The following is a 25,195-nucleotide window of genomic DNA, read 5'->3' on the forward strand; positions in this document are numbered from 1 at the left end:
GACCTTTGCCGTCGCCCCCGTCCCCGCGCCGCGGCCGGGGCGCCGATGCCGGGCAGGTGCCTGCCCTGCGCCGTACACTTGTTTTTCGCGGTGCCCCGTGCACTTAACGGCTCAGCGGGACCTGCAATTTCATCCCTCTCACGGGGCCGGGGGTGGTTCGCATGTGCTCTGCCGTGTCGGGGCTCATCTGGTCTCAATTACCATTTGATGGCAACGCCAGGCCCGAGGCCTTCGGCGTGTTTGTCCTGCGAGAAAGATCTGGAAGAGCCGACATCTGGTTTTGATCGCCGCAATTGCAGGTTGATAGAAGCAGCGCGGGGTGAGGTGGGTGGGTTTTCCTTCCGGCCGGCCTGGAAATGCGTTTTCGCTGGCGGGGCCGCGCTTTTCATCGGCCCCCGCGCCCGCTCCTCTTCCTCTCCCCCCGCTCGCCCCCAGCAACATGTGGCCGAAATTAGGGACCCGCGGTTCGAAAAGTGCCCTTCTGCTGGAAACCTGGAGCAGGTCAGCCCGCGGAAAGCGGGGGGGTCTGCACCTCGCACATATTAATGTACAGAATTGTTATTTTTTAAGGGTTTGGCGTTTTTTTTTTTTTTAACTGAAAGCTGGGGAAATTCATCCCTAGGCTGGCGGAGCAGTCGCTGCCTGATGGCAGAGCTGGGAGGAGCGAGGACAGCGGCTGAGCGTGTCCCTCAAGTGGTCGTAAAGGAAGAGAGAGTGATTTTATTTACGTATTTGTTAATTTATTTAAGCGTTTGATTTTTATTTTTTAGCGCTGCTGGTGAGGGCGTCTCCCTCCGCCGGCACCGCGGTGCTGCCGCGGGCCGGGTCTCGCGTCCCCCCCGGCGTGCCGAGCAGCCGTCCCTGGGCGCGAGCCCGGCCGCGGGGGCACCAAACGGGCTGCGACCGAAAAAGTCGTAACACCCGAGAGAGCACAAACGGCATCCGTCAGTCCTTCTCGCGGGTTTTCAGTCCGGCTCCGGGAGCTGATGGGTACCAGTGGTTCGGGGCAGGACCGGGGAGATTCGTGCAGCCAGCGCTGGCTGCTCGGGCACGTCCTCGCTTAAAAGAGTTTTTCCCTTTGTGCGAGGCTGACATCTGCTAATGCAGAGCAGCTTGTTCCAGCGAGCAGGTTTATTCCTCCTGACAGCTCTGATAGCCGGTCCGCTTTGCCATTTGGTAATGCACTTATAATTTAATAAATGTTCTCTTTGAGATCTTAATTTTAAAGGAGTTTCGTCGTGTCTTTTAAAGTCTCTGGGCTGCTGATTGATGGGTTCATTCTCTTCGCAAATGTTTCGTTGGAGCAGGTACCTGTTTAAGTGGATCGCTCTGCGTATGGAAATACCCTGCTCAGTCGCGGTTGCGTTTTACAGCCTGTTCTTTACATTTGTGCCGTGCGTGCCAGGTCATGGATTTTTCCTCATTTCACCTTGCGTGTGAAGGCCGGGAGGGGCTGCCCGAGCCCCCCCGCGTGGCGGGGATGCCCTCCCGTCTCTCACACGGCATCTCGCGAGCAGCGACACGCCGACGCCGGTCAGCTCGGGGGGAAACTCCATCGCCGTGGGCTGGGCCGGGCGCGCGGTCCCCGCAGCCCCCGGCACCCAGGGCTGCTCGGCCCAGCTCGGAGACGGGACGATGAAAGATGCTGGAAACGCGTTCCCAGGACGGCGAGCTTTCCGCAAGAACCGAAGAAGAAAAAGGTGTTTGTGGAGGCAGGCTCCCCAAAAATGGCAGCCACGTGATAGTTTTTTTCATCGCGTCATATTACAGAATGGCGTGTTTTTCCCAGATCGTTATTCATCATCTCTTCAAACCTCCCAGCATGAGTCAGAGTGATTTTTTTTTTTCCTAAATTCAGGCTCTTTAAAGAATATTAACATCTTTAAATCTATAATGTATTTTCTGTTCAAATCAGAAAGTCACTTGTACACATCTGTGGTTTACTCTCTTTTGCCTTTTTGGAGACAGCGTATTACCATTTTTACCAGTACCATAAATTTAACCCATTTTACTATTTTGAATCAAGTTACAGGGTTGTTTTCTTTATCAGCACTTAGTCATGATGATTTATATCTCTCTTTAAATGGGGTTATCGGTGCAATTCCTTCTTTTGTCAAATTATCTGGCAAACATTTATGGCTAGATTATTAATGTGATGAAATAATAGGCTTCTTGCTTTTCCAAGCGTTGCTTTGTGGGAGAATGACAAACAGACAGGGCCCAGTCGGAAGGTTGTTTATCCAGTTAATTGTCTCCTCCACTCTCTTTATTGCCTGTTGAAAATAATGCAGTCCCCATGATACAGAGGGAAACAAATCTGGAGACTTCTGCATGCTTTAACACGACAGGGGTTTCCGTGCGTGGCGTTAGTTAATGTCGTGATAACACGAGAGTTCCACCGTGATAAAAATCTGAAAATAATGAATATTTAATGTTGAAAGAGTGACACTTCTTCAGGAAATACAAGGGATTTTTTTTAAAAAAAAAAGCTACCTTAGACCTCCTCGAATTCTTCATAGGGCTGAGCCTCTCACAGCAAAATGGGTTGGTTTGCTTCAGCCCAGCGGCTTCACTGTGTGAAAATGCAGCTGTAAAACCAACAGAAGAATAATAAATCAAGTGTCTGGCTTTGGCGAGGAAGAGTTACACCCAGTTACATGACACTTTGTAAGCTGGCATTTATTTTGGCCGGTTCTGCTGTCATTCCGTGACCGCCGGCACCCGTCCTGCTGCTGGGGATGCTTTGCCTTCCTTCCCCTTCCCAGCTGCCCTGTGTGCCAAAGTCTTCGGCATCTTTGTACAACTGCTAAAAACGCTCCAAAAAACCCCGATCCCCAAAGGTGTTGGACCCAGCTGGAGTTGCCGCCGTGTCCTGGCACATCTGTAGCTCGCAGGGGGTGACCTGCGGCTGCCCCTCGGCCACCGCGCCTCTGTACGTTCGCTCGGCTGCCGGCTCCACCAATTTGAGTGATTTTTCCAGTATTTTCCCGTCGATTCCCACCCGCGCGGCGCGGCCCAGGGGCAGCTGCAGCTCAGGCGCTTTGGAGACTCTGACCCCGCAGCTTTACGGTTCCGTTTGGCAACAAGCGACGAGGCGAAGCGAACTCGCCAATTAGGGAATAAGGCAGCAAGAGGCGTGAAATCCATCCTTCCAGCTCACGCTCCGCAGGTACCGCAGAGAGCTGAGGTGCGGAGCCAAATTTCAGTCGGCAGGAGGGGACCCTTCCCCGGCCTGCTTTTGGTTGAGCAGTTCGGGTGGCTGCAGGAATATGGAAAAAACCAGGGTTTAGGTTGGGATGAATGTATATTTTTGGGAGCAGGAGGGCTGGGTTGAGCGGGGAGAGGTGGAGAGAGGGGACAGTCCCTGCGCCGGGCAGAGGGGAGAGGTGGCAGGAGTGATCCCAGGGGACGCGGGAGGGGTTTTCTTCGTCTTTATTTGCAGTCCAGGGCCCATCTCTGGCCGCACGGTGGTTGGGACGCGCGGGAATCGTTGCGTCACTGATGGGGTCACTGATGAAGTCACCAATGAGGTCACCTGCGCCCAGCGGTCCCTCGCGGGGTACAGAGAGCTGGAGCTGCGGGTGACCTGCTTAGAATCACAGAATGTTAGGGATTGGAAGGGACCTCGAAAGATCATCTAGTCCAATTAGGGCTGGTGTTCCTCGACGCGAGCCTGGTGACCTCGAGCGCAGCAGGCAGGGGACAGCAGGGACCTGCTTGCAGAGGAGCGAGACCTGGTCACCTCGGGCAGGATGTCGTGATATAGCAGAACAGACACGTTTCGGTGCATTAATACCCTGGCACAGTGATGCTGTTCCATAAAGGCACCCGTGCACCTTTTTATTTTTTCCTGGGTGCCCATCTTTAATCTTCCAGCAGGAAATCTGGCAGTCAGCTCTCTTTGCTGAAAGGCTCTGCAATTTCTGCAGAGTTGTTCTGCGATAACTGCAGCACTGGCGCGACCCTTTGTGCAGCCGCCGCGGGAGGAGCGATGGGCCAGGGCAGCGTTGGGAAGGGCTGGTTTTGGGGGGGCAGGACCCCCTTACCCCCCCGCTGACCCCAGCGCGGAGCTTCGGGCTGGCAGGGCTCTCTCCTTCGTCACGTCCCTCCGGATTTTCAGAACAAGCCCCTTGCCTGCGTCCCCAACCTGCCCTCCTGTAGCTGGACCCAGCGCTTGGCCGTGCAGGATGCAGAGAGGCTGACGCCAAGAGGGACTCGTGGACACGGTCGCTGCCATCGCAACCCGGCTCGCTCTCTGCGCCCCTCGGCATCCCAAGGGGAGAGCGGATCTGCAGACGGCGGCGCCGAAGGTGGCGTTGGGGTGGCACCGGGCTGTCGCACTTCAAAGGGGGTTAGGTGGCACCGGTGCCAGGGGTTGGACTCGATGATCCTTGCGCGTCCCTTCTATGATTTCCCGAGCACCCCAAACCCGTGTCATTCTCAACCGAGGCAGAAGGCGCCGGATTGAAAAACGAGGCTTTGCTTCGGCCCTGTGCGTGGTGACGTTCAGGCTGACGACAGCGGGGGCTGCGGTGCCGCGATGCCGAGCGAGCCGCACGGTGTGCGGGGACATCACTGAGCATCCCGCGACCCTCAGCCTCGTCCCCCCCGGGCTTTGTTTTGGGCTGTGCTCATTTGTTCTCCACGAGCCCCTTGCAGCCCCGCCGGCGGCCGAGCTTCGCCGCTGGATTTTTCCCCTTCCCCGCGGCTGTGACCTGCGAACGGCGGAGCAGGCGCTCTGCCAATTTTTGTGATCTGCTGCCTGCTTCAAAATGGAGGCAGGAAGGTATCCATTTTCATCAAGGAGATGACAGTGCTTCAGTCTTCCTGACCATCTGGAGAGAGGCACCTCCAGCGCAGACACAAAGAGCCGGCGCACCGGCACGGCGAACCGCAAATCACGCATCGCGCTCACCAGCCTCCTTTGCCGGGAGAATCTTTTGGTTCGGTTTTGGTTTTAGGTGCTGGTCGAACTAAACCGAAGCAAGAAATAGGACGGCTCTTTTCGAAAAGGCGAGTTGCAGGAGGCTCCGGCGGCTTAGCGAACACATGGCAGTAAATGAGTGTTTTGGCACACGTAGCCCGTTTATTGCACAGACAAACAAGTCCTGCGAAAGGAGGAGTTTTTCCCCTGATGTGTTGGTGGTCTTGTGTACATCCAGGTTTTTAATGGGCTTTTCCAGCTTCTCTGGAAAGAGCTTGATTCGTGGGAATTTAATATCCCAAGATATGTTTGTAATTTTCAGTGTTCTAGATAATGCTGGTTTTCTTTTTCTTTTCTTTTTTTTTTTTTCGTTTGGGAAATAAAGTGTTTGACTTCCTTGCAGTGCTTTCAGTTTTATTTGTAAGTGGGCGAAGTCTGTACGCTTTTGTAGGAGAAAATCAGCTTTCTTTCAAGTTTCTGTTTATTTTAAGCTCCGTAATGCTCTGGGAAGAACATATGTACATCTGTTTGTCCATTTTATTTACAGAAATACATAGTTTGACGAATACCTTGCAAATATCCTTGTTTAAAGCTGGAAAATGTCAGGCTGGGGTTTCTTTTGAGGCTTAAGATTTATTTTCCAGTCACACGTCTACTGAGGGTTTTGTGTTCTGAGAGAAGAATTATGCGGTGTCGCGAACTGATTTATACCGAGCAAGGTAAAAACTCAATATTTCTTGCCCGCTTCCTGCTCAAGGCGTACTAAATGAGTCTTTTTTTCCGTAGGTTTATGCCCCGTCAGCAAGCACTGCCGACTACAATAGGGATTCACCGGGTTATCCATCCTCAAAACCAGCAGCCAGCACTTTTCCCAGCTCCTTCTTCATGCAAGGTAAGACGCTGCTTTCAAAAGGAAATCTCTTCCGCATAGATTTTCTGGGTTTGTATTTTGGTTCGTATGTAGGCAGGACACGCGGGAATATCGTCTTGTGGTCTGCACCATTACCGTGAAAATGGAGACCCGTACGTCTTCCTTTGACCACTGTGCCTCTGACCGTCTTGTTTTGATCCTGCTGAGAAGCAGCCGAATAAATAACTTACCGGCCTCTTATCACCTCAGGTGCCTGAAGCATTTTTTCCGGCACGTGTGTGTGCACGTATATTATGCGTCTACGAAATGCCCACAGATTCGCGCATGTGCTTTGTTGTTTCTTGTTAACGAGAAAGATTTTTGTCTTATGCGCAGGGTCAGTGCTACACGTGTGTCTGTTTGCGTGCGTGTGGATTCAGAGCAACCATTTTAAAACGAAGCCATTTCTTTCATTTGGGGGGGGGTTAATTGTTCTTGTGTATCCACTGCCACCGTGTTGTATGACTCGGTGCAAGTACAATGAAATTCGCCATAACTTGTCCAATAAAATTCTTAGAGTTTGGAAAGATCCGCGCACAATTAGGGTGCTCATCTTTTGCCACTAATTAGCTTTTAAACACTTCTACATATGCTCTGCTTTAGCTGAGTGAAGGGTAAGTAAATGTGTTTAATTCAGCAGGACTGAAGTATTTGCAAGGCAAGGGATCGGATTTTATTCTGCGTAGAGATACAGACACTTTCTGTTTCCCACCCTTTGGAAAAAGGGACCGTGACTGCAAAGAAAATTCTTGGCTTCAAACGTGAATAAATACCGCCCGAAGAGCAACCTGCTATGAAACTCCTATAGAGTTCTAAAGCTGGGGATTAATAGGCTTCTAATGGTATCAAATATTTACCCTTTGTAGCGCTTAGCCCTTCTGCGGTTTTAAATGTTATCTTCTGGCAGATTGCTATTGAAGACAGAAATGGGAGTGAAAGGGCTGTTCAAACAGCCGGGCCGGTGCTGCCGGGCTGTTTGAAGTGCAGGAATCAGGGCTGTAGGTGACACATCATCACTTTTTATTAGACCAGCTCCTGTAGTTTGAAAAAGCCAACCACTTGCCCAGCCCGCGTGCCTGTCCTCCAGCTCTGCTGGTCGTTAGGGAGAAGTTACCTTATTTTGCTGTTGTCGTTAGCACGTTGGCATTCTCCCAGTTGAAAACGCATTTCTCGGCATTATTATAATTCCATCGCAGCATGTCTAGTTAAATGCAAAATACGCCACCGGCTATTTTGTTTGATAAAATCCGGGGAGCCCTTTTTAGACTCTGGAAGTGTGGGTTGTGCCTCGGCGATGAGCCGCCCGAGGGGTGGACACGGGGCTGGGAGATGCCGAGGCACAACCTGTGAAATCTCTCCGGGGAGAGACCGTGCCAGCGCCGCTGCTCTCTCTTCAAACAAACGAGCAAAAAGCAACAGCAAAACCACTGGGAAAACTTTCTGGATTTGGAAACGTTCAAGGTTCAGGGGTCATTCACCAAGCTGAGGCTTCTCCAAAGCTCCTCAGCCCGTCCTCGTTGTGCAGGCTTCAGTGTATTTCGTCTCAATGTTCAGATTGTTGTCTCTGATTACATTTGTTATAATGGGGTTTGTGTTCTTGAGTTTATAGTACCAGAGCAGGAATAAAGCAGCAGGAAAGTTTCACACCTAAGCGATGCAGTGGAGCATCGCAGGATGCCACGAGCGTTCACGTGTGCCTTGTTCACCTCCATTTTTACCCCGAAGCGCCGTAGCCCCGCTCGGGCGCTTAGGCTGGGCTTAGCGGGGCCCGCAGGCAACGCTGTCCCCTCCTGTGTTGCAGATGGCCACCACAGCAGCGACCCGTGGAGCTCCTCCAGCGGGATGAACCAGCCCGGCTACGGGGGGATGCTGGGCAACTCCTCCCACATCCCCCAGTCCAGCAGCTACTGCAGCCTGCACCCGCACGACCGCTTGGTAAGGGACGGGGACGCGGGGGGACGCGGCACGGGGGACGCGGCACCGGCTGCTCCTCCGGTCGGGCCGCTCAGACGTTCTCCGTGCGCCGTCGCGTGTTCCGAACTCCACAAGAACGAGTTGGAGTTGACTTTGCCTCGGGGGTTGGATTCAGCTCCTCTGGACAGAACCTCTCCCAGTGCAACTGGGGAGTGAAAAGAGGACGAAAGAAATTGTCCCGCAGACTTTTCCTCCAGCCAAAGGGGGTCGAGCCCGTGTCTGTGCCCTCTGCTCATCAATGAGCCTCCCACGCCTGGGACTCTGCAGTTTGAGAGTCCTCGCTGGGCTGAGCTGATAGATCGCTATCTAGCATCAATTTTTTGCTTTAAAAAAGGGAGGGTTTTTTCATTTTTCCCGGTACATCCTGATCTCTCTCAGGAGGAAGCTGCTGGGACCGATTCCATCTATTGTATTGGAAGAGAATAAAATCGGAATTAAGGCTGATCTGAGTACGGCTTAGGGGATGTTCTCCTGGTATCACAGCTGAATTGATTGTGTAGAAATAACACTGTGTTCCATCAACTCAGATTTTGGGGTTTATTTTGTGTAAGAGGTAGGTAACGTGACAAACAGATGGCTAAAGTGAAGTAATTCTCAAAATGTGTGAAACGTTACAAGTCATGTTTTTCCATTCTATGCCTCTGCTGGTTTTGAGGGTCCGCTGCTGTGAAGTCTTGGAGGACCATCTTTGGGGGAATGAGAAGAATTAAGCTCACTCTTGCAGATGGAAAATTAATTTGCAAACCAAACCTTTAAAGTCTCCTATTTAATGAGGTTAGCACGCTGCTATGTAAAATTAATAGGAAGTCAAAAGCAAAAGAAATTGCCTCAAAAACTGCTTAATCATGTCCTTATAAAAGGCATAATTAAGGCGCTAAGCAAACTTAATGTAACGTTGCTCTGAAGTGACGAGCATATCTAATAAAAATGGAGCATAACTTTTAAAACCCCGTTTAATCTCATTCGTTACCTACACCGGTAGCCATTCGTCAGCACGAGGTGGCTTTTGGTGTCAGCTCAGGGCAGCAGCGTGCCGTCGCGGGCCGAGCCTGCAAACGGGTTTGCGTTTCAGTTTAGCTCCGTTCTGAATTTCTCGGTTTCGTAACACGTAGGGGTTTTTTCCTGCAATGTAAAATAAGTAGGGATATCCCACCTAAAGGCCTCCAGATGTTTTTGTGTGTAGATATTGTTCTATTTACCCTAAATTTCAGAGATGGTGAGGACCGCTGCTACTGGTTCAAGGTGCAGGTGTTCAGTGCCGATGATGCTCGTATTAGTCATTTATTACGCATGGCAGGACTGCCAGAGCCTTCTATATTTTAGGTGGCACTGGGGCAGAAGGGAGGGGGTGATGCTTGAAATAAACTCTGCATCGTTTCTGCGGGAGCATCAGGGAGCGGCCAGCAGCCTGTGGGCAGCTCGGCGAGGAAAGTTGGAGCGGTTTCAGTTCAGTTCCCTGCAAACGTCCTGAGCTTGTCAGTCACTTGCAGAGAAAACGCACATAGAAAAAGAAAGTAAGAAAAGCTGCTCTTTGTTATTTTTACTCTCTCAGGCATATCAGTGATTTTCGAAGTAGATGCGTTGAATACGGAGAACAGTTCTCCACGGCGCTGTATTCAGATCCCGTGTTTTCCTAAAATGTTTGGCAGTTGTGGTTTGATGTCTCCTGAGAAATGAGCAGACCCCAAACCAGCACTTCGGTACGTGCCGTGGAGCGGCCGTGGAGCTCCTGTGCAGCCCCTTGACCCGAGTGCTCCGCGTTTACTCGTTTCTCCATCCCAGGAGGAATTCCGACCAGCTCCAGGAATTCCGACCAGCTCCAGGAATTCCGACCAGCTCCAGGAATTCCGACCGGCTCCAGGAATTCAGTTCTGCCATGGCAGCCACTTCGGTTTGGGGTTGGAGTCCTGGAGCGGTTTATGAGTCAAAGCCGGAGATGTTATTCAGACCTCAGTCAGAGTTGATGGTGGTTTTTCCATGAGTAAGAAAAATAGATTTAGGCTGCGCTGTTTACATTCTTTGAGATAACCTTCAGGTATTGGGTTACTTGGCACTTCATTACGAGAAATCCTGAAGAAGTAACTAAATGACGGGAAGGATGTTCTCAGGCAGCTTGGGGGCGCAGAGGTGACCTGGCAGTAATTTCAGCTCCTGGGCCAGGTCCTGCTGTGCATCTCCAGCCACCCGTGCTTCTCAGGAGGCTTCGTATGGGAGTCTTGAAAACCCAGAGCTCTTCTGCAGGAGAGAAGAGCTGGGCACGTTCTGGGACCTGTCTGCACACACTGTCTTACACCCGTTAAGACCATTCAACAGTGACGAACAGCACTAATGTATGTGCTGGGGGTGTTTAAAAGACGCGGAGATGAGGTTCTTAGGGACAGGGTTTAGTTGTGGGCTTGGCAGCGTTGGGTTAATGGTTGGGCTCGATGATCTTAAAGGTCTTTTCCAACCAAAATCATTCCACGATTCTGCGTAAGCCAGCTTGATAGGATTCAGCACAAACCTTGACCACAGCAGTGCTGTGTCACAGGAACGAAGGTTCGTGTTGATCCAGCCATATAGCGACCGAAGTCCTCAGCGTGTCCCTCAGACACGCGTCTGGACGACCCGATCCACCGCGTTTTCCCTTGTCTGTCATGCAGGCGCTGCAGCGGGAGGGAAAGTGGCTCCAGTTTTGCTCCTGGGGCGCCGGTGTGTTTCCTTACGGCACGATGTGTAAACCCAGGGCTGCACGTCTTGTAGTCAGCTCTCGGTTTGCACGTCAGAAGCAGCGTGGGGTTTCCGCCGCTTCCCTGGGAAGGCTTCTCCTCCAGCCAGTACCTGTCCGTCTCAAAACGCTTTACTTGATGCATCACCTCAGTTTTCTTCCGTAATTTCTTCTCATTACATTTTGGTGGTTCCATCATCAGCCACGCACCGTTCCCTGGGGATATTTATCCGTATCAGAGAGGCGTACGCTGAGTCTCCTCAGGGTAGGAAAATGGGCTCCCTGCTTAGTTGTAGGGCAATTCTGCCTTTCTCAGTTGGGTGAAGAACGGCTGGGGCAACGTGAGCACCCTGCTGCCCTCCGTGTTCTCAATAACTGACATATTTCCTTTTGTAATCCTTCTTGCTGCAGAGCTACCCATCACACTCCTCAGCAGACATCAACTCCAGTCTTCCTCCGATGTCCACCTTCCACCGCAGTGGCACAAATCATTACAGCACGTCTTCTTGCACACCCCCTGCCAACGGGACGGACAGCATCATGGGTGAGTTGTGCTCGGGGTGCAGCTGCCACCCCACAATCTCCCGGTCCCTCCCCTCCAACCCACCTCGGCGCCCTGTGCTGCTGCCGAGAGCTGAGGTCAAGGCGGAGGGTTATTCGCTGATATATCATGGCGTGCAGAAGGACTGGCTCATCAGCCCAGTAGGTGCAGAGAGGTAGCATATATTTAATGGAAATAAGTATTATCATACATCGTAGTTGACCTTCGCCTCCTTTGCTTAGGCATTTTACTACTACTGCTTCTTTTTGTGAATTAAATATGATCATAGCAACGCGCTTTGCCTCGGAGTTCGTATGGAAGACATTGTGCCAGCGAAGCGCCTGATCCCACTGGTTTTGAAATCTGATTTTCTTGTCCTTAGCAACTTAATTGCCTGCAGCGCCATGTGAGCTGATACTTCTGTATCAGGACGTTCATCCCCTTCAGTTCTTCGCTGGGTTTCCACGTGGTGTGGGGGACGTGTGGAAACGTGTGGGGAAAGAGCCGCCTCTGCCGCTGCGGAGAGTGACTCTGGAAATTAAGAGCATACCTCTCCATACTTAAATATTTGACAAATACCGCTTCGTACTTAAATACGGGAAATAAAAAAATATTGCTCGCCCGTATCTCAAAGAGCAAATAAAGCTAATGAAATAATTGGTAAATAGGGAACACGTCGCTGGACACATGTTTTGGATTACACACATGATTCTGTATTGAATGACTGCGAGCAGGACTAATGCAGTAAGAATGGAGGGTGGGTCGAAACATTAACGCATGGGCATCATATTTTTCAAGGTCTCTGAACAAAGGAGAAACTAAATACAGGCTCTTCTAAATTTGTCACTGTCTGAGAAGAATGTATCCCATTTCGGGATAGCATTTCTGTGCTCAATCTTGCCATTCCATTGAGAGTTCTTCCTTTACAGTGTGTTGCTGCCTCTGTGCATGTGACACAGGAAAATCTCTTTCTCCCTCCAAAGAAGTCTAATAGCGTCGGGTTTAATTCAGCCGTCTTTGCACAGCTGTGCAGAAGCCGGACAGTCACCGTTAGGGACACAGAACCTTGCAGAGGGATGTACGCAGGTAGGAGCGTGGATGCAAACTCCTGCCCTGTGCCCCAGAAAAGTGCCCGAACATCCCCTGTGAAAAAAGCATCCAGATTTTCATCTGGATTCGGCCCCTGAAAAAAACCCAGTGTGAATCAGAAGAGCACCGACACAAACACGCAGAATTGTTGTAGCAGCTGGCAGTGTTCAACAAGTAGTACTCGTGGGCTACGTCTGAACGGAGGGCTGCAAAAGCATTTCTTGGATCTCGACGCAAGTCCTGTTCTCCCCCTGAAGCAGTGAACCTCCCTGACGTCTGGGCACACGCTCCTTTCCCCGATTTGCCCCAGAAAGCTGTTTGTGCCCATCCCGGTCCCCGCGCAGACGAGCCGCGTTCCCGGCGCTCGTGCAGCTCCGAAAGGCAGCAGGGAGAAAATCCTTCCCAGGGATTGGCGTTGGCCGTGGTTAGTTTTATTCTAAGCGTCAGCATTTTATTTTCAAAGGTCTGAGGCGGTTCGGTGTGTAAGGGAGCGCTGATGGAGATAAAGCTGTCCCGCCGGCTCCGTCCCACGCGTGTGTTCATCCCACTCGCTGCCTTCGCTTCTCATGCCGTGCTGTTTGTGTGACATTATGCGCGGTGACGTGCAGCTTTTCCAGGAGAAACATTATGTGCATTTCCCCTCGAGGCACTGGTTTCGCGGTAATTTTATTACCCGAGCAGTCACATAATACCGCACTGTATATTTTACAAGAACGTTACGCTCCCAGTTCCAGGAGGGTGGTGAACTGTCGCGCAGCATAAGAAGAACATGACTTTTATCCAGCGATGTCACTTCCTCGTAATTTGGGAAGATCATCAGCTGTGAATACCGAGATGGTGCAAGTTTTTCCACCCTTCTTTACATAGGAACATAATTTCCAGTCTGCTGTTTCAGAAAGCACTGTTCCATCAGAACAGCGTGAGTTTGTACTCGAATTTAAGCTATAAAAAGTCAGGCTGGAGCCTTCTATTAGAGAATTCCAGCCAATCGGTTACACTAGAAGCTTTGCTCGATATAATTATACTTGCTGAGATACAGATTCCTGGAAGTTTATTCAATAATCTTAAGATTTACAATCAGAATCCCAGCAGAAGGATGTGAAAAGGCTGCACTTCATCATTCTGTCCCTTTGCTTTCCAGTGCAGAATTGTTCTTCGCAGAAACACGCTGAGAAAGTTTGAGGAGATGAGCTATAACAATAAACATGCTCTTCAACAGAGTTACAATCAATCCATCAAAAGGTCGCAGTCTTTCACGATGTCTTCAGCATATTAATTGTCTTATGAGTGGGGAAATATCTCCCCAGTAAAAGCGATGGGTTTGGTGCTGTAATTTCCAGTCCCGTTTTAAAACCCCGCTCCCAAGTTATCTTTGGCTTCTGCGCCCTGCCAAAACTTTGCCGATGCTCCGTGTCCCTGGAGCGCTGCCTTCTCCAGCGTTGGGTGGCCGAGTGTGATCCTGCCCATGTCCGCAGCTCCAGGGCATCCCTGCCCGGCTCTTCGCCTCTTTGTGGACCTGTTGTCCGTGCAGCCATCTGCTCCGTGGAGATGGACCTCACCTGCTCTCATTTCTTTTCCTGGAAGTTTCCTCAAGTGTTCCCTTGCTCTTGCGTCAAACCTTTGTCCGTCATTGATTAATTAATTGAAACCTTTCCACTTCGTCGAATTAAAGCCCGACGCAGAAGTGTCTTGGCTAAAGCGTGCCCTTGCACATTTGGAGGAGTTTCACCGTGTTCCTTGCACTGCGTTGTTGAGTGTTTTGCGTAAGAGCTTGGAAACATCTGTCCTCGTTCAGACCAAAAGCTCCTCTGTGCAACGCTCCTGTCTTCCTGGGAACTCTCCTCCCTTGCAAAGCTAACCGTTAATTCCTGCTCTGGTGATCTCTCTCCTAATAATTCCTTAATCTGCGAGAATATCCTCACTTCCTGCTGTCTGGAGATAGTTCCTTGTCTTTAAGAGCCTTTGGGAGGTGGCTTTGGTGAAAGCTGAGGGTGCGAATCTGTTCTCTTTACGGAATCACCTGCATCCATGTGCTCAGCATGGTTTTGAATTAATTTAGATTTGCCAGACATGCTTGCCTCCAGAAAAGCAGTGTTGGTTGTGCAATGGGGTGGATTTATCCACAGGGATATCGCTCTTTGTTAATCTTTCCTTGTGTTTTCAGTATCGGGTTTTAAATTTTTCTGCCGCCTTTACTTCAGCAGTAGGTTGGTCTAAGCAGCCAGTTTTACACTGCAGTTAGAAGTTAAACAAGTTTTTGTTTGAGTTTCTTGAGAGCTCTTAGAAGCTTCATTTGGCTCTTTATTTTTCTTTGTATTGACTGATTTTAAAGCCTTTACATTGACACTGGAGCCAATTTTTCTGACTAATCCCTTGTAAAATATCATCTCTCCCATGGCAAGGCAGATGAAAATAATCTCTTTAGCGTTTCTTCTATTACCCTTTTTTTCCTTGAATTCTCCTGTTACTACCAGCTCTCCCTCATTGCGCCTATTTCTTGATGGGCTTGAAAAAGCTTTTAATAATGGCTTTTAAGCCATTAAAACTCCTTGGGCTCCTGCAGCAGACGTTCCTTACTGTGTTTCTTCTTCAGATGCTGGTTTTGTGTTCGTTCTTCAAAGACAAAGTTTTCTGAAGTCACGTACAGATTTCAGTCATGTCCCTTACGTTACCAGAATGGCAGGTAAAGCAGGTCATAGTTCACCTCTAGAATGGTTGGTGATACAAGAAAGAAAAACATACGTTTAAAAAGTTAGCTGAATGTAAGTAATCTGAGCTCTTTTTGGGACACGGGCACTTTCAGGAGATCCCTGTCCACTTGCGTTTATCTTGGTCTTTCATGCAGAAGGTGCTGTATTTACCTTCCTTTGCCCATTTTTGCTGCCGATGGATGTTCTCCACGAATTTGTCCCGTTCCTCTTAAATCTCTTTGTATATTTGGTCTTTGCTTACCTTAAAGCAACGAATTTCCCCATCTGACTGGACACGAGTGGAAAAAACCCTTTTTGTTTGTTTGCTTTAACGGGTGGGTGTCGTTTTTTATATGGGGAGAGCAGTGGCTAATGGCGCGGTTAGAACCTCCCGTTACAAAGTTCTGCTGCATCTTCCAAGCATCCCTTTCCCCGTGATGCTGCTTCTCTGCAAAAGGGATCTTTCCCCACCGCTGCCCATTCTTGAGGCTCTCCCTGGATGTTTTCCAGGCTTACCACACGAATTTGACTTCAGAGGCTTTCAGGAGGAGCTTCATATTCAGTGTATCTGAAGAATTCCTTTGTTCTTAGCGGTAACTAATACAAGGACGCGGCGCTGTCGGGTTTCTAAGAGCAGGACTGGTCCCTGCGTTTGCTTCTCCCGCAGGACTCGTCCAGTTCATCTCATTAGGAGAAACCAGCCTTCAGACAGACAAATGGAGGACTTAATTTTAGAATAATGCAGTTAGAGTCACTTAGAAAAAGGAAAAAACAATGCATGATTTACATTGAGATTCACAGTTCACTTTAGAGCGAAGTAACTGCATTTCTGGACATCTGCCTGGTATTATTCAAGTCACAAAGCTTTAGGTTGTGATTTACAACATTAAATTGCCCTGATAAGCTGCATCTCTAGATGACTCCGCCTCTTCTATCTGTCTTCACATTGCTTTATATATCTTTCTTTATACATCTCGATGCCTAATTTCAAACCGAGCTGACATCACGTGTTCCTTCCCATGCCCTGAATGTTTAACTGAATAATACTGGGGTGAAACTCAGAGGAGGCTTTTTAATATTACTTATTAATGACCAAAAAAGTGCCTGCGCTTGTCCGTCGTGGTACAAACACGGGCAGTTTGGTCCCCGACTCCGTTTCCCGTGGGACGGCCCCAGCTTTGGAGCATCTTCTGGCCTTAGGGACCTTTGCGGGTGAAAGCAGAAATGTTGATCACGGGCAGCGCGCAGGCAAAGCTGCGACTTTAGTTCAGAAATGGACAAACAGATGCTGAAACTGGTGGGATGTTTCGCCCTCGTTTTTCTTTCCTTCAGTTTCTCCTGTAACGGAGGAGTTTGCAATCCCGTCACCGGAGCGTGAGACGCTGGTGCCCTGTTACACCATGAGTTTTCTTGCCCTAAATTTCTTATGTAAAAGGTGCAAGCCCCGTCACCTTAGAGGTATAAAAAATCATTTCATTAAATACTCATGAAATGTTCAAGTGAAGTCAAAAGCAACATTTTCGAAAAGTCCATACGGAATTTAATAACGTCTTTAAAACACGCAGTGGAGAGTATACAAAGGACCAGGGTCAGCGAGTAAATGAGGAGAACACGAAATACGTTTTGTATGTGAAATATTGCCCTTTGATATATAGGTGCTTAGAGTGGATTTGCACATCCCAGAGCACAAGTTCGGTGGACGGAGCAGGAGAGGCAGGAGCTCCGACTCACCTGGTTTCCATACCTTTGAGCATCTTCTACCATTAGAAGCCTTTCGTTCAGAGAAAGTAAATCCGTTTGGCCAAGTACTATCAAATATGCCATATATTTAAAAAACAAAAACCCAGCATGTCAAGTTTGTATTTTATCTGCAAAAACGGAGCGTGAATGTGTTTGATATCTACCTTAGCAAACAAATTAATGGCAATTAAAGATTAATTTAATGTAATTAGCATTAAAACGCAATTAAATTATGAGTAGGTGGACCAGGAATAGAAGTCGACGATGTCTTACTGTCTGATTTTACATGGAGTCTTTTGTTTTTTCAGCAAACAGAGGAAGCGGGGCGGCAGGCAGCTCGCAGACTGGTGATGCGCTGGGGAAAGCACTCGCCTCTGTAAGGAAATATTTACTTTGGAATACACGTTTGCCGTTTTGAAAGTGTGAAATTTAATCAGAATTGGATGCTTGGAGTTGAAGATGAACAGCAAAACGGGAGAGATCTGGTCCCAGAGGTCACCCGCGTGGAGTCACTGCCGACTGAAACGTTGAACGATCAGCGCAAAGTGGTGTTTAAAAAGTTTTAGACTTAATTTAGTGGTAGAATAGAGCCGGGAAGAGGGGAAGCCTTGCCTGGGTGCCGGGGAGCCGTGTCCGTCAGTCTGTCCCACCGTTCCCTCGGGCGTGGGAGGGCCGAACAGAAGGGCAGGACGACTTCTGCGCTCCCCAGCCATCCGCAAATGGGATTCCTTTGGAATTTGCCGTTAGATTTTCTCTTTTTCGTGGCAGTTTCCACCTATTCAGTCCCTGTGGTTGCCGTTAAAGTCAGCAGTTACCACCTCTTACCTGGGTGGCTGGGGCACGGCGGTTTTCCAGCTCCGAGCGGGACAAAAACCCACCGTGCCCCAGCTATTGCCGCGGTACCAGTTGGCACGGGCTGACTTTTAATAAGGACCACTAGAGTTATTTTCTGGGCAGAGTGGGTTCCATTGAGTTCTCATGAGAGTTCATATATCTATTTTTTTTTGCACGTGCTTCGATGCTTCATTGAAAAAAAAAAAAAAAAAAAAAAAAAAAGACGAAAAGTCCGACTCCAGTTTGCCTGAAAGAACCGATACAGTACAGAATCCACTTTGAAGTGGTGCCCTGACAAATGGCACGAGCGGGGCCGGCGCGGGCGGTGGCACCGGCCCCGGCACGGGGCACGCGGGGCTTCCTCGCCGGAGCAGCGGACGAGTAGTTGGGTTTGCTGCTGCGGATTGCCCGCCGTGCCGGGGTTTCGCCTGCTCTGCTCCCTTCGCTTTATTTTGGCCGTTAAGGGATTTCAGCATAACAACCAAAAAAGCAATTTTCAGGCGTGCTTTAAGGCCTCATTCAATGACGCTCGTTTACAAAGCAGTCTATGCAATGAAAATGTGTGTATCTACCGTAGCAGATCCATGTGACGATCAGAAACCATCGCTTAATTGGCTAGTGTCTGTTCCCATCAAAAGGGGTCTGTTGTCTAGCTTCCTGCGTCTAATACAGTTTTGTCTTTATAAAAATATTAATATTTGAATAAGAGGCTTTTTAACCTGTCCTGCTTTCATTTAAATGAACTGAATGCATAAGAATTCCATATTTCTTTCTGCATCAGTTTGTGATGGCTTTAGATTAATTCTGTATCATCTTTTAAAGATCTATTCTCCAGATCACACCAACAACAGCTTTTCATCAAATCCTTCAACTCCTGTTGGTTCTCCCCCTTCTCTCTCAGGTATTGTTGTTACGATTCTATTTTACTGAACGTTTCAGGGTATTTTTTGGTAGGAGGTGCCAAAGCGAGCTCCTGCGGTGCCGGGCGTGCGATGCGCAGCCCGCCGGTCCCCGCAGAGACGTGTCCTCCACCTTTGGTTTCCCGCGTGGAGAGAAGGTCCGCGCAGCTCTCAGGCGTTCCCAGCAGAGCAGCGGGGTTTACGTGTCCGTGTTTGTGGCTCGCTGCGGTGCCCCTGGGCACAGATCGTCCCCGTGCGGGGACATCCGAGCCCTCGCGGCAGCCCCACATCTCCTTGGACGTTCCCGGGGCTGCAGCAAAAGCCTGTTTGATCCAGAGAATCCGTCTCCGGACACACCGAGCCCCTGTGAATCCAGTCGATTTTGTACTTGGTTTGCAATAATTGCGCGTTTTAACTAAACCCACTTTCCTAATAGCAGCCTACACTGAAACGACCCAGAGGCCCAGGGTAGTTCTCATGAGCATCAGGGGTTTTAAATGTTTACCTGAATATAATTCAGATTTCTTAGACCTTGAGAGCTTTCAGCTGGAGCGTTAGGCTTCTCCTCCCACGCGGCACACGCCGAACCTTGGAGAAGGCCTCTTGAGACAAGGTCCGTATCGCAGGGAACCAAAGACCCCGGGCTGCTCTTTGCGTGAGCCCTGGATCCTGTTAACCTCGCCAGGAATCCTAAAAGGCAGCCGAGGCCGCCCAATTCCCGCAGGGCAGCGCCGGCAAGAGCTGGGATCCGTCCCTCGTTGTCCGTGGGCCCTGAGTGGCGGGACGGAGGTGGAAGGAGCTCCGGCGCTCCTCGTCCTGCACAACGGTGCCCCGGCCGCGGAGACGCAGGCCTGGAGTGACGACCCTTTTGGGAGGAGGGATGAGAGAGGCTCGTGCGAGGCCCAGGAGGAGGTGGGGGACACCGCGTGTACCTCTGTCGCACCGGTGGAACACGTCACGTCGGGGTGACACGCAGCAAGCGTCCCCACAGAGCCACCCCTAGCAGGGGACCGAGCGACCGCCTGGCCTGTCAGAGCTCGGAGGGGCGTCCCACGACTCCAAAAGTGACTTTTTGCCCTTATTTTGCCCAAAATCGCGCCCGAGGTTTAGCACCCGCAGCACTGGGGCTGCGTTTCTCCTCGCAAGGGGCTTCCCGATGGAAGGGGCCGAGCCAAACGGAAAAATCCCCTTTCAGTTTGGGCTGTCTGGCTTTCTGCAGCCTCTGGGGGTAAATAGGGAGAACCCAGCGTCAAAATAAATAAAAATGAGGAGTGTAAGTGCATTTAAATAAGAGCTGAAAGTGTTCAGCGTGCGAGACACTTTCCCTCAAGGATATCAAGTTAAAAACTATTTCAAAAGTAAAGATTGCGGCTCAGTGCTGTAGCAAAACCTCAACTCAAAGCTCCATGGGGACCAGAAAAGGGAAGATTTAAGTTTTAATTAGAACTGACATGATTTTGACTTTTATGAGAAAACAAAATCTTAACCGTGAGAACCTAAAACCAAATTGCCATGAGTTCCACCCTGGCCTGTCTCAGTCCAAGCAAACGCCACTCAGTGTAGACAGTAAGATTAAAATCCTAATATTGCCATCTCGAATTCTTAACCCCCGTTTTTCGAGATCGTTCTGGAGATCACTCATTCAAAAGAGCGTTATAAATTATCTAAGCGTTGCGCTATCTATATATATATATATATATAAAAGCTGTTGGGAAAATACTTTCAAAAAAGCCCATCTTTTCTCCGTGTTTGCTTTGCCTCTTTTTCAAGGGCAAATCTCTGCTGCCGGGGAGCAGGAGCCCTTTTCTCCCTGCAGCAACAGGAGCAGAATTAGAGCAGCGGATACAAACCAGGAGGTTTTGGGTCAGACCGAACCCTCTGCCCAAAGAGAGCGCAAACCTTATCGGCCTGTACGGGAATGTCGTGTGCGGTGCTTTTACTCGCGATTTTTTTTTTTTTTTTTTAATTTTTTTAAATTTTTTTTTTTTTTTTTAAGATTTTGTGAGTTTGCCGGTGGGATGAGGTAATGGGTGGCGTGGAGCGTGTTGTCTGTGGCTCCTCCGTCCACCACCGCCGCGTTTCCTCCTCCCGGAGCTGCCGAATGAATGCAGCCCTCTATGCAGAGGAGCAGCGCGGGGGAGCTTTGTGGCCTGCATCTACGTGCTTCGCTACAAAATACCTTTTTTTAAAAAATTTTTTTTCATCCGTGTGTATTTTGGAAGTTCTCCATATGTCTGCTCTATAGTCTATCTGGAATACGGCATTTACGTGTCTACAAAACTGTCCAAAAAGTTTGAAAGCCATTTTTGTTTGCATAGTTCTAATGGTAATTCCGATTTTACTATTAGCAGGCACAGCTGTTTGGTCTAGAAATGGAGGTCAAGCGTCATCATCTCCCAATTATGAAGGTCCCTTACACTCTTTGGTATGTTTTGATTAGTGACCTCCTCTGCCTCAGTATTTTACTTGCTGTTCTTTCCATTTCTCATCCATTCTTCTCACACAGGTTTTCATTTCGTTAGTGACCACTTACGCCCTCGGGCTTGATTTCCCCACCTCTCGGTTTGTCTCATGGGTGCTCTGTAGATACGTGACGCGGCTCGGGGTGCTGCTGGCCAGGGGCTCCCATTCGACAGGGGATGTTGCGTTGCAGCTACTGAAAGGGGAACGAAGACCACAAAAAAGGGGGAGGCTGAGCAGGTGGTTGAGGAGAAAAGGGGAGCAGAAAGCCGGGGGGCTGTCATGCGGGACGTTGCATGGGCTTGGCCCATCGGGCTCGTCTCTCCCTGGGAAACACCAGCAAGCTGAGCTTACCAGGCCAAGCTGGTCCTGAATGCTCGCGTGGCAGAGAAGAGGTGTCGGTAAGACTCGTTACCTTCCTTAATGGAAGGATAAGTAAGAGCCGGAGCTGACCCAAAGCACGGTAGGACAGAGAACTGTACAAAGGCCCGTGTCCTCCGTCTCGCTCTTCTCGCTTGGTCGTTGGTCTCAGCTGGAAGCCTAGGTGGTTTCACTGATGGGCGTGGGATGCCTGACGTATTGTTGGGTGTAAAATAAATAGCGCTAGAGCTTAAAAGCTTCCTTAAGAAAACAGCAATCGGCTAATTCCCGAGAGGGCAGCATTTAAGCCCATGGTGCGGGCCATACCGCAGTCCTGTTGGCTTCGTTAGCGGTTTGCCCGAGACAGGAATTGGCATGGACCGTTTTTTCTGCCCTGATACAGAAATGTTTCTCATGATTGACTGCGATATTTTCTAGGCTATCTGTCTTCTGGGCATTTTTTTAGATATTTTAGTGTTTGGAGAGCAATGGGTTGGTTAAGAGATGTGCTGAAGAGCTCCATCAGCTACGCCTAATCATTTTTGCAGCTCAGGTTCCCCAGTGCTTCAGGACTGTCCTTTTGAGTTTCTCCCTTTTGTATTTTATTAAAGAGCAAAGAGTTCAGGTTCCCAGGTCCGCACACGGGTTGTTCCCAGCGCGGGACACGCAGGCACGCTCCCTCCTGTGCGACGGGCAGGCGAAGCCTCGAGTCGCGCTTCCCGCTAGCCCGTCACGGCTCATCCTCGCCCTGCCGGCAGCGCGGCGCGGGGGCTGGTTTGGGCTTTGGCGTTGGGAGCCAGAGGCTCGGTCGGGGTTCTGGAAGGCCCTGGGTTGTGGGGACCCCGCTGGCACCGCGGCGCCGGCGCCGCTGCCGCTCCCGGCCACGTCGCTCACCGGCCCGAACCGCCCCGGCGGGGAGGAGTGTTCGTGGCTGCTTCTACCTGCCATACAAAGTGATTTCGGGCTGCATATCTGTAGGGAACAAATACAACCAGCGCAGAGGGACTGGAGCACCTGGTAGTTTGTCTTTGTGTGTGATCCTGGGATTAGACGGGGGGAGGAAAATCCCGGTCCGAGATTGATTATGATCAAAGGTATATTTGTTTCTTTACTTCTACTTCTTTTTTATTTTTTTATTATTATTTTTTTTTCTAAGTATCACTAAAACTTTTCAAAGACACAGAGGGCAACATATGTACTGTAATGATTATGTTCATGAGGAATCATTGAACCTGTTTTGCCCATGAAAATCAAAGCTGTACTCGTGTTAACCATGCTCTCTCCTTCCCCGCAACGCTACTCTAAACATTGCCTGAGGGAAGCAAAAAAAAAAAAAAAGAAATAGACAGAAAACCAAAAAAAAAAAAGGCCCAAACCACCGAAAATAAACAGCAAGGGGTTGAGAAGGGAGGACGGGCTGTCCGTGCCGTCCCACGCACGCCGGGGCAGCGCCCGGTGCGCGGCGCCTGCTGATGCTCTTCCCGCTTCGTGTCTCGCCCCCCACAGCAGAGCCGGATCGAGGACCGCCTGGAGCGGCTGGACGACGCCATCCACGTCCTGCGCAACCACGCCGTGGGCCCCGCCACCGCCATGCCCGGCGGCCACGCCGACATGCACGGCTTGATAGGGCCCTCGCACAACGGAGCCATGGCCGGGCTGGGCTCCGGCTACGGCACCGGCCTGCTCTCCGCCAACCGGCACTCGCTCATGGTGAGTCCTGGCTTCTCAGAGGCGTCGCGTGCCGGGGCGTGCGTCTCTGTGGAGAGAGCGTTGCTTTTCTTCTGTGCGGGGTGTGCGTGCGAGCTGTGGGGCGGCTCTGGAGAACAGGAGGCTAAGCGGAGACCTTCTTGCAAGTGCCTGAAGGGTCGGAGCGTGGAGGGGTTGACCTGTGCTCCCAAGTAACCAGCAATAGTATGAGAGGAAACGGCCTCAAGTTGCGCCAGGGGAGGTTGAGGTTGGATCTGGGGAACAATTTCTTCCCCAAAGGGCTGTGGGGCATTGGAACAGGCTGCCCAGGGCAGTGCTGGAGTCACCATCCCTGGCGGGGTTGAAAATACACGGAGATGAGGTTCTCAGGGACCTGGGGCAGTGCCAGGGTTAGATTAACGTCTGGACTCGATCTTGAGGGTCTTTTCCAACCAAAGTGATGCTATGGAATGTGTGTACGCACATCAGATACCAACAAGTGTCCCCATTTCCATTCGTCCCCAGCTGTGCCCTCAGCGCAGCTGCCGTGGTTGGTGTCGCTGGTGCCGAGCTGCTCGTTAACCGTCCTTGCTAACGGAGCTTGGCTTGGCCGAGGCGTCCTGAAAGGCTTTTCCCTCTTTGCTTTCAAAATGATTTCGCCAGCGTTGGCGTTTTACTCGGGACGCACCTCTGGCTTGGGAAGCTGGGTGCATTTTTACTGTAAGGCTCAGCTTTGGCATGCAGGGCTGGAGGTTTAAGGAACGGTAGCGAATCCTGTCCTCGTTTTAAACACGTGCTTAAAGTCGGAGGGAGAAGGTAGGTCAGTTAGAGCTGGGTGAGCTCGCTGTGGGCTGGGTTTCACTCGGGATTACATGACCCTTCCGCAGCGTGAACTAAGCGGTGCACAAAGCCGGGCTTTGCTGAGCCTCCTCGGGCTCACAAGCTCCTGCTCGTGTCCCCGCGTCCCTGGTCTGTCACTGCTGCCTGCCTGGGTGACGTGCCACAAAAGCCCGTGGCATTAGGTCTGTCATTTGCTCTTCATGCGCCACTTAGGTCTCCCGGACAGATGTCTTGCACTTTGCAAAGGGAATATTTTGCCGTTGCAAAGGAACAGCGTGTCTCTTCAATGTTTTTTAATGTCAGAAAAATAATAAGGAAAACTGTCTTACGTAATGCACGTGAGTCTACAGAAATCTTAAAGCAGAAGTCGATGAAAAACAAGGGTTCTGCAGGAGCCGAGGAGCAGCGATTCTCGATTAGGAAGCGGCGAAGTTGTGCACACGCAGAGCTGAACTAGATCAGCGCAATCTTCAACAGGGTTCACAGGCAGTCGGTTTTATACTTCAAATTTCCTTCCAGAAACAGAGTCGCTTGCTCACACGTGGAACGGAGGGAGGGAACGAGGGGTTATCTGGCAGTATTTGCAGATGGCTGGGGCTATTTAGGTTAATTAAGACGAGGGGAAAATACGCGGAAAGAGGAAGGGACCCGACAGATCGGTGGCCAGGTCGCTGCTGCGCGGCGCTGGGAGGACTAGGCTTGATCCCGGCTCATCCCGCGGGCTAAGGCCAGGGCAGGGCGGATTAGGAGAAAGAATTTCAACGAACCATACACATCCAGGGAGGAGAGCGCGTGCCCCTGCTGGAGCCGGGTGGAAATTTCTCCTCGGCGTGCAAGAATCCCGAAAAACAAGACCAAAAGCCCATTGAATTGAAAAGGCGCATGAGAAAGGACACCCAAAGTGATGGAGTGATGGTACATGCTGTGGGTATATCATTACATATACATACATGTGCGTGTGCCTTCCCTGTCTTGTGGTTTGGTTTTCCTGTCTCAAAGAAGTGTAGTGGAATGAGGAGGAGTTTGGGGACGAACAGCAGGAACGATTGCAAGCGTGGCAGGATTTTCGTGTGAAGGGAGGTTGAACAGATTGCGGTGATTTTGTTTAGAAAGGAGATGAATAAGAGGAGACATAATAGAGGTACATAGCATAATGGGCAGCATAGAGAAGGTAAATCTAGCTCTCCTATTCATCCTGCCTTATAATTAAAGAACAAGGGGACATTCAGTGAACCTGACGAAAAGAAATACTTTTTATTCAACACACAATGACCTGTGAAATTCATTGCTCCAAGATGTAATCAAGGCCAAATGTTCAGAAGCATTCCAAATAGGATTAGACATCATATGGAAAATGCAAACATGTAGAGTTTTATTTGACAGGATTCAGACGGGATTCCTCCTTTTTCTTTTTTGGCAAGGGAAGAAGAAGAAGAAAAAGAAAGGAAAACTTTGATGCCCAAGTGTGAGGCGACTGCTCAGGGAAGGAAGGAGCTTCTTCTGGTGGCCAATTATTTGATAATTACCACGTCCCCCAGCCC

General features: G+C 50.1%; 1 protein-coding gene across 21 annotated transcripts in view; it reads left to right on the forward strand.

Annotated features, from left to right (window-relative positions):
- The window catches only part of TCF4 (transcription factor 4), a 189,771-nt gene that overhangs the window by 148,345 nt on the left and 16,231 nt on the right, over positions 1-25,195 (forward strand). For 14 of the 21 annotated variants that reach the window (XM_065657689.1, XM_065657693.1, XM_065657702.1 and 11 more), the window contains 7 exons: positions 5,711-5,816; positions 7,636-7,769; positions 10,927-11,059; positions 16,884-16,951; positions 18,232-18,310; positions 20,657-20,733; positions 22,635-22,838. In XM_065657689.1, the coding sequence (XP_065513761.1) occupies positions 5,711-5,816; positions 7,636-7,769; positions 10,927-11,059; positions 16,884-16,951; positions 18,232-18,310; positions 20,657-20,733; positions 22,635-22,838 (801 nt within the window). The remainder of the gene's footprint in view (positions 1-5,710; positions 5,817-7,635; positions 7,770-10,926; positions 11,060-16,883; positions 16,952-18,231; positions 18,311-20,656; positions 20,734-22,634; positions 22,839-25,195) is intronic. The other 7 variants (XM_065657691.1, XM_065657694.1, XM_065657709.1 and 4 more) reach the window with 4 other exon arrangements.

Source organism: Caloenas nicobarica, chromosome Z (genome assembly GCF_036013445.1).
Source record: "Caloenas nicobarica isolate bCalNic1 chromosome Z, bCalNic1.hap1, whole genome shotgun sequence".
Lineage (NCBI taxonomy): Eukaryota > Metazoa > Chordata > Aves > Columbiformes > Columbidae > Caloenas > Caloenas nicobarica.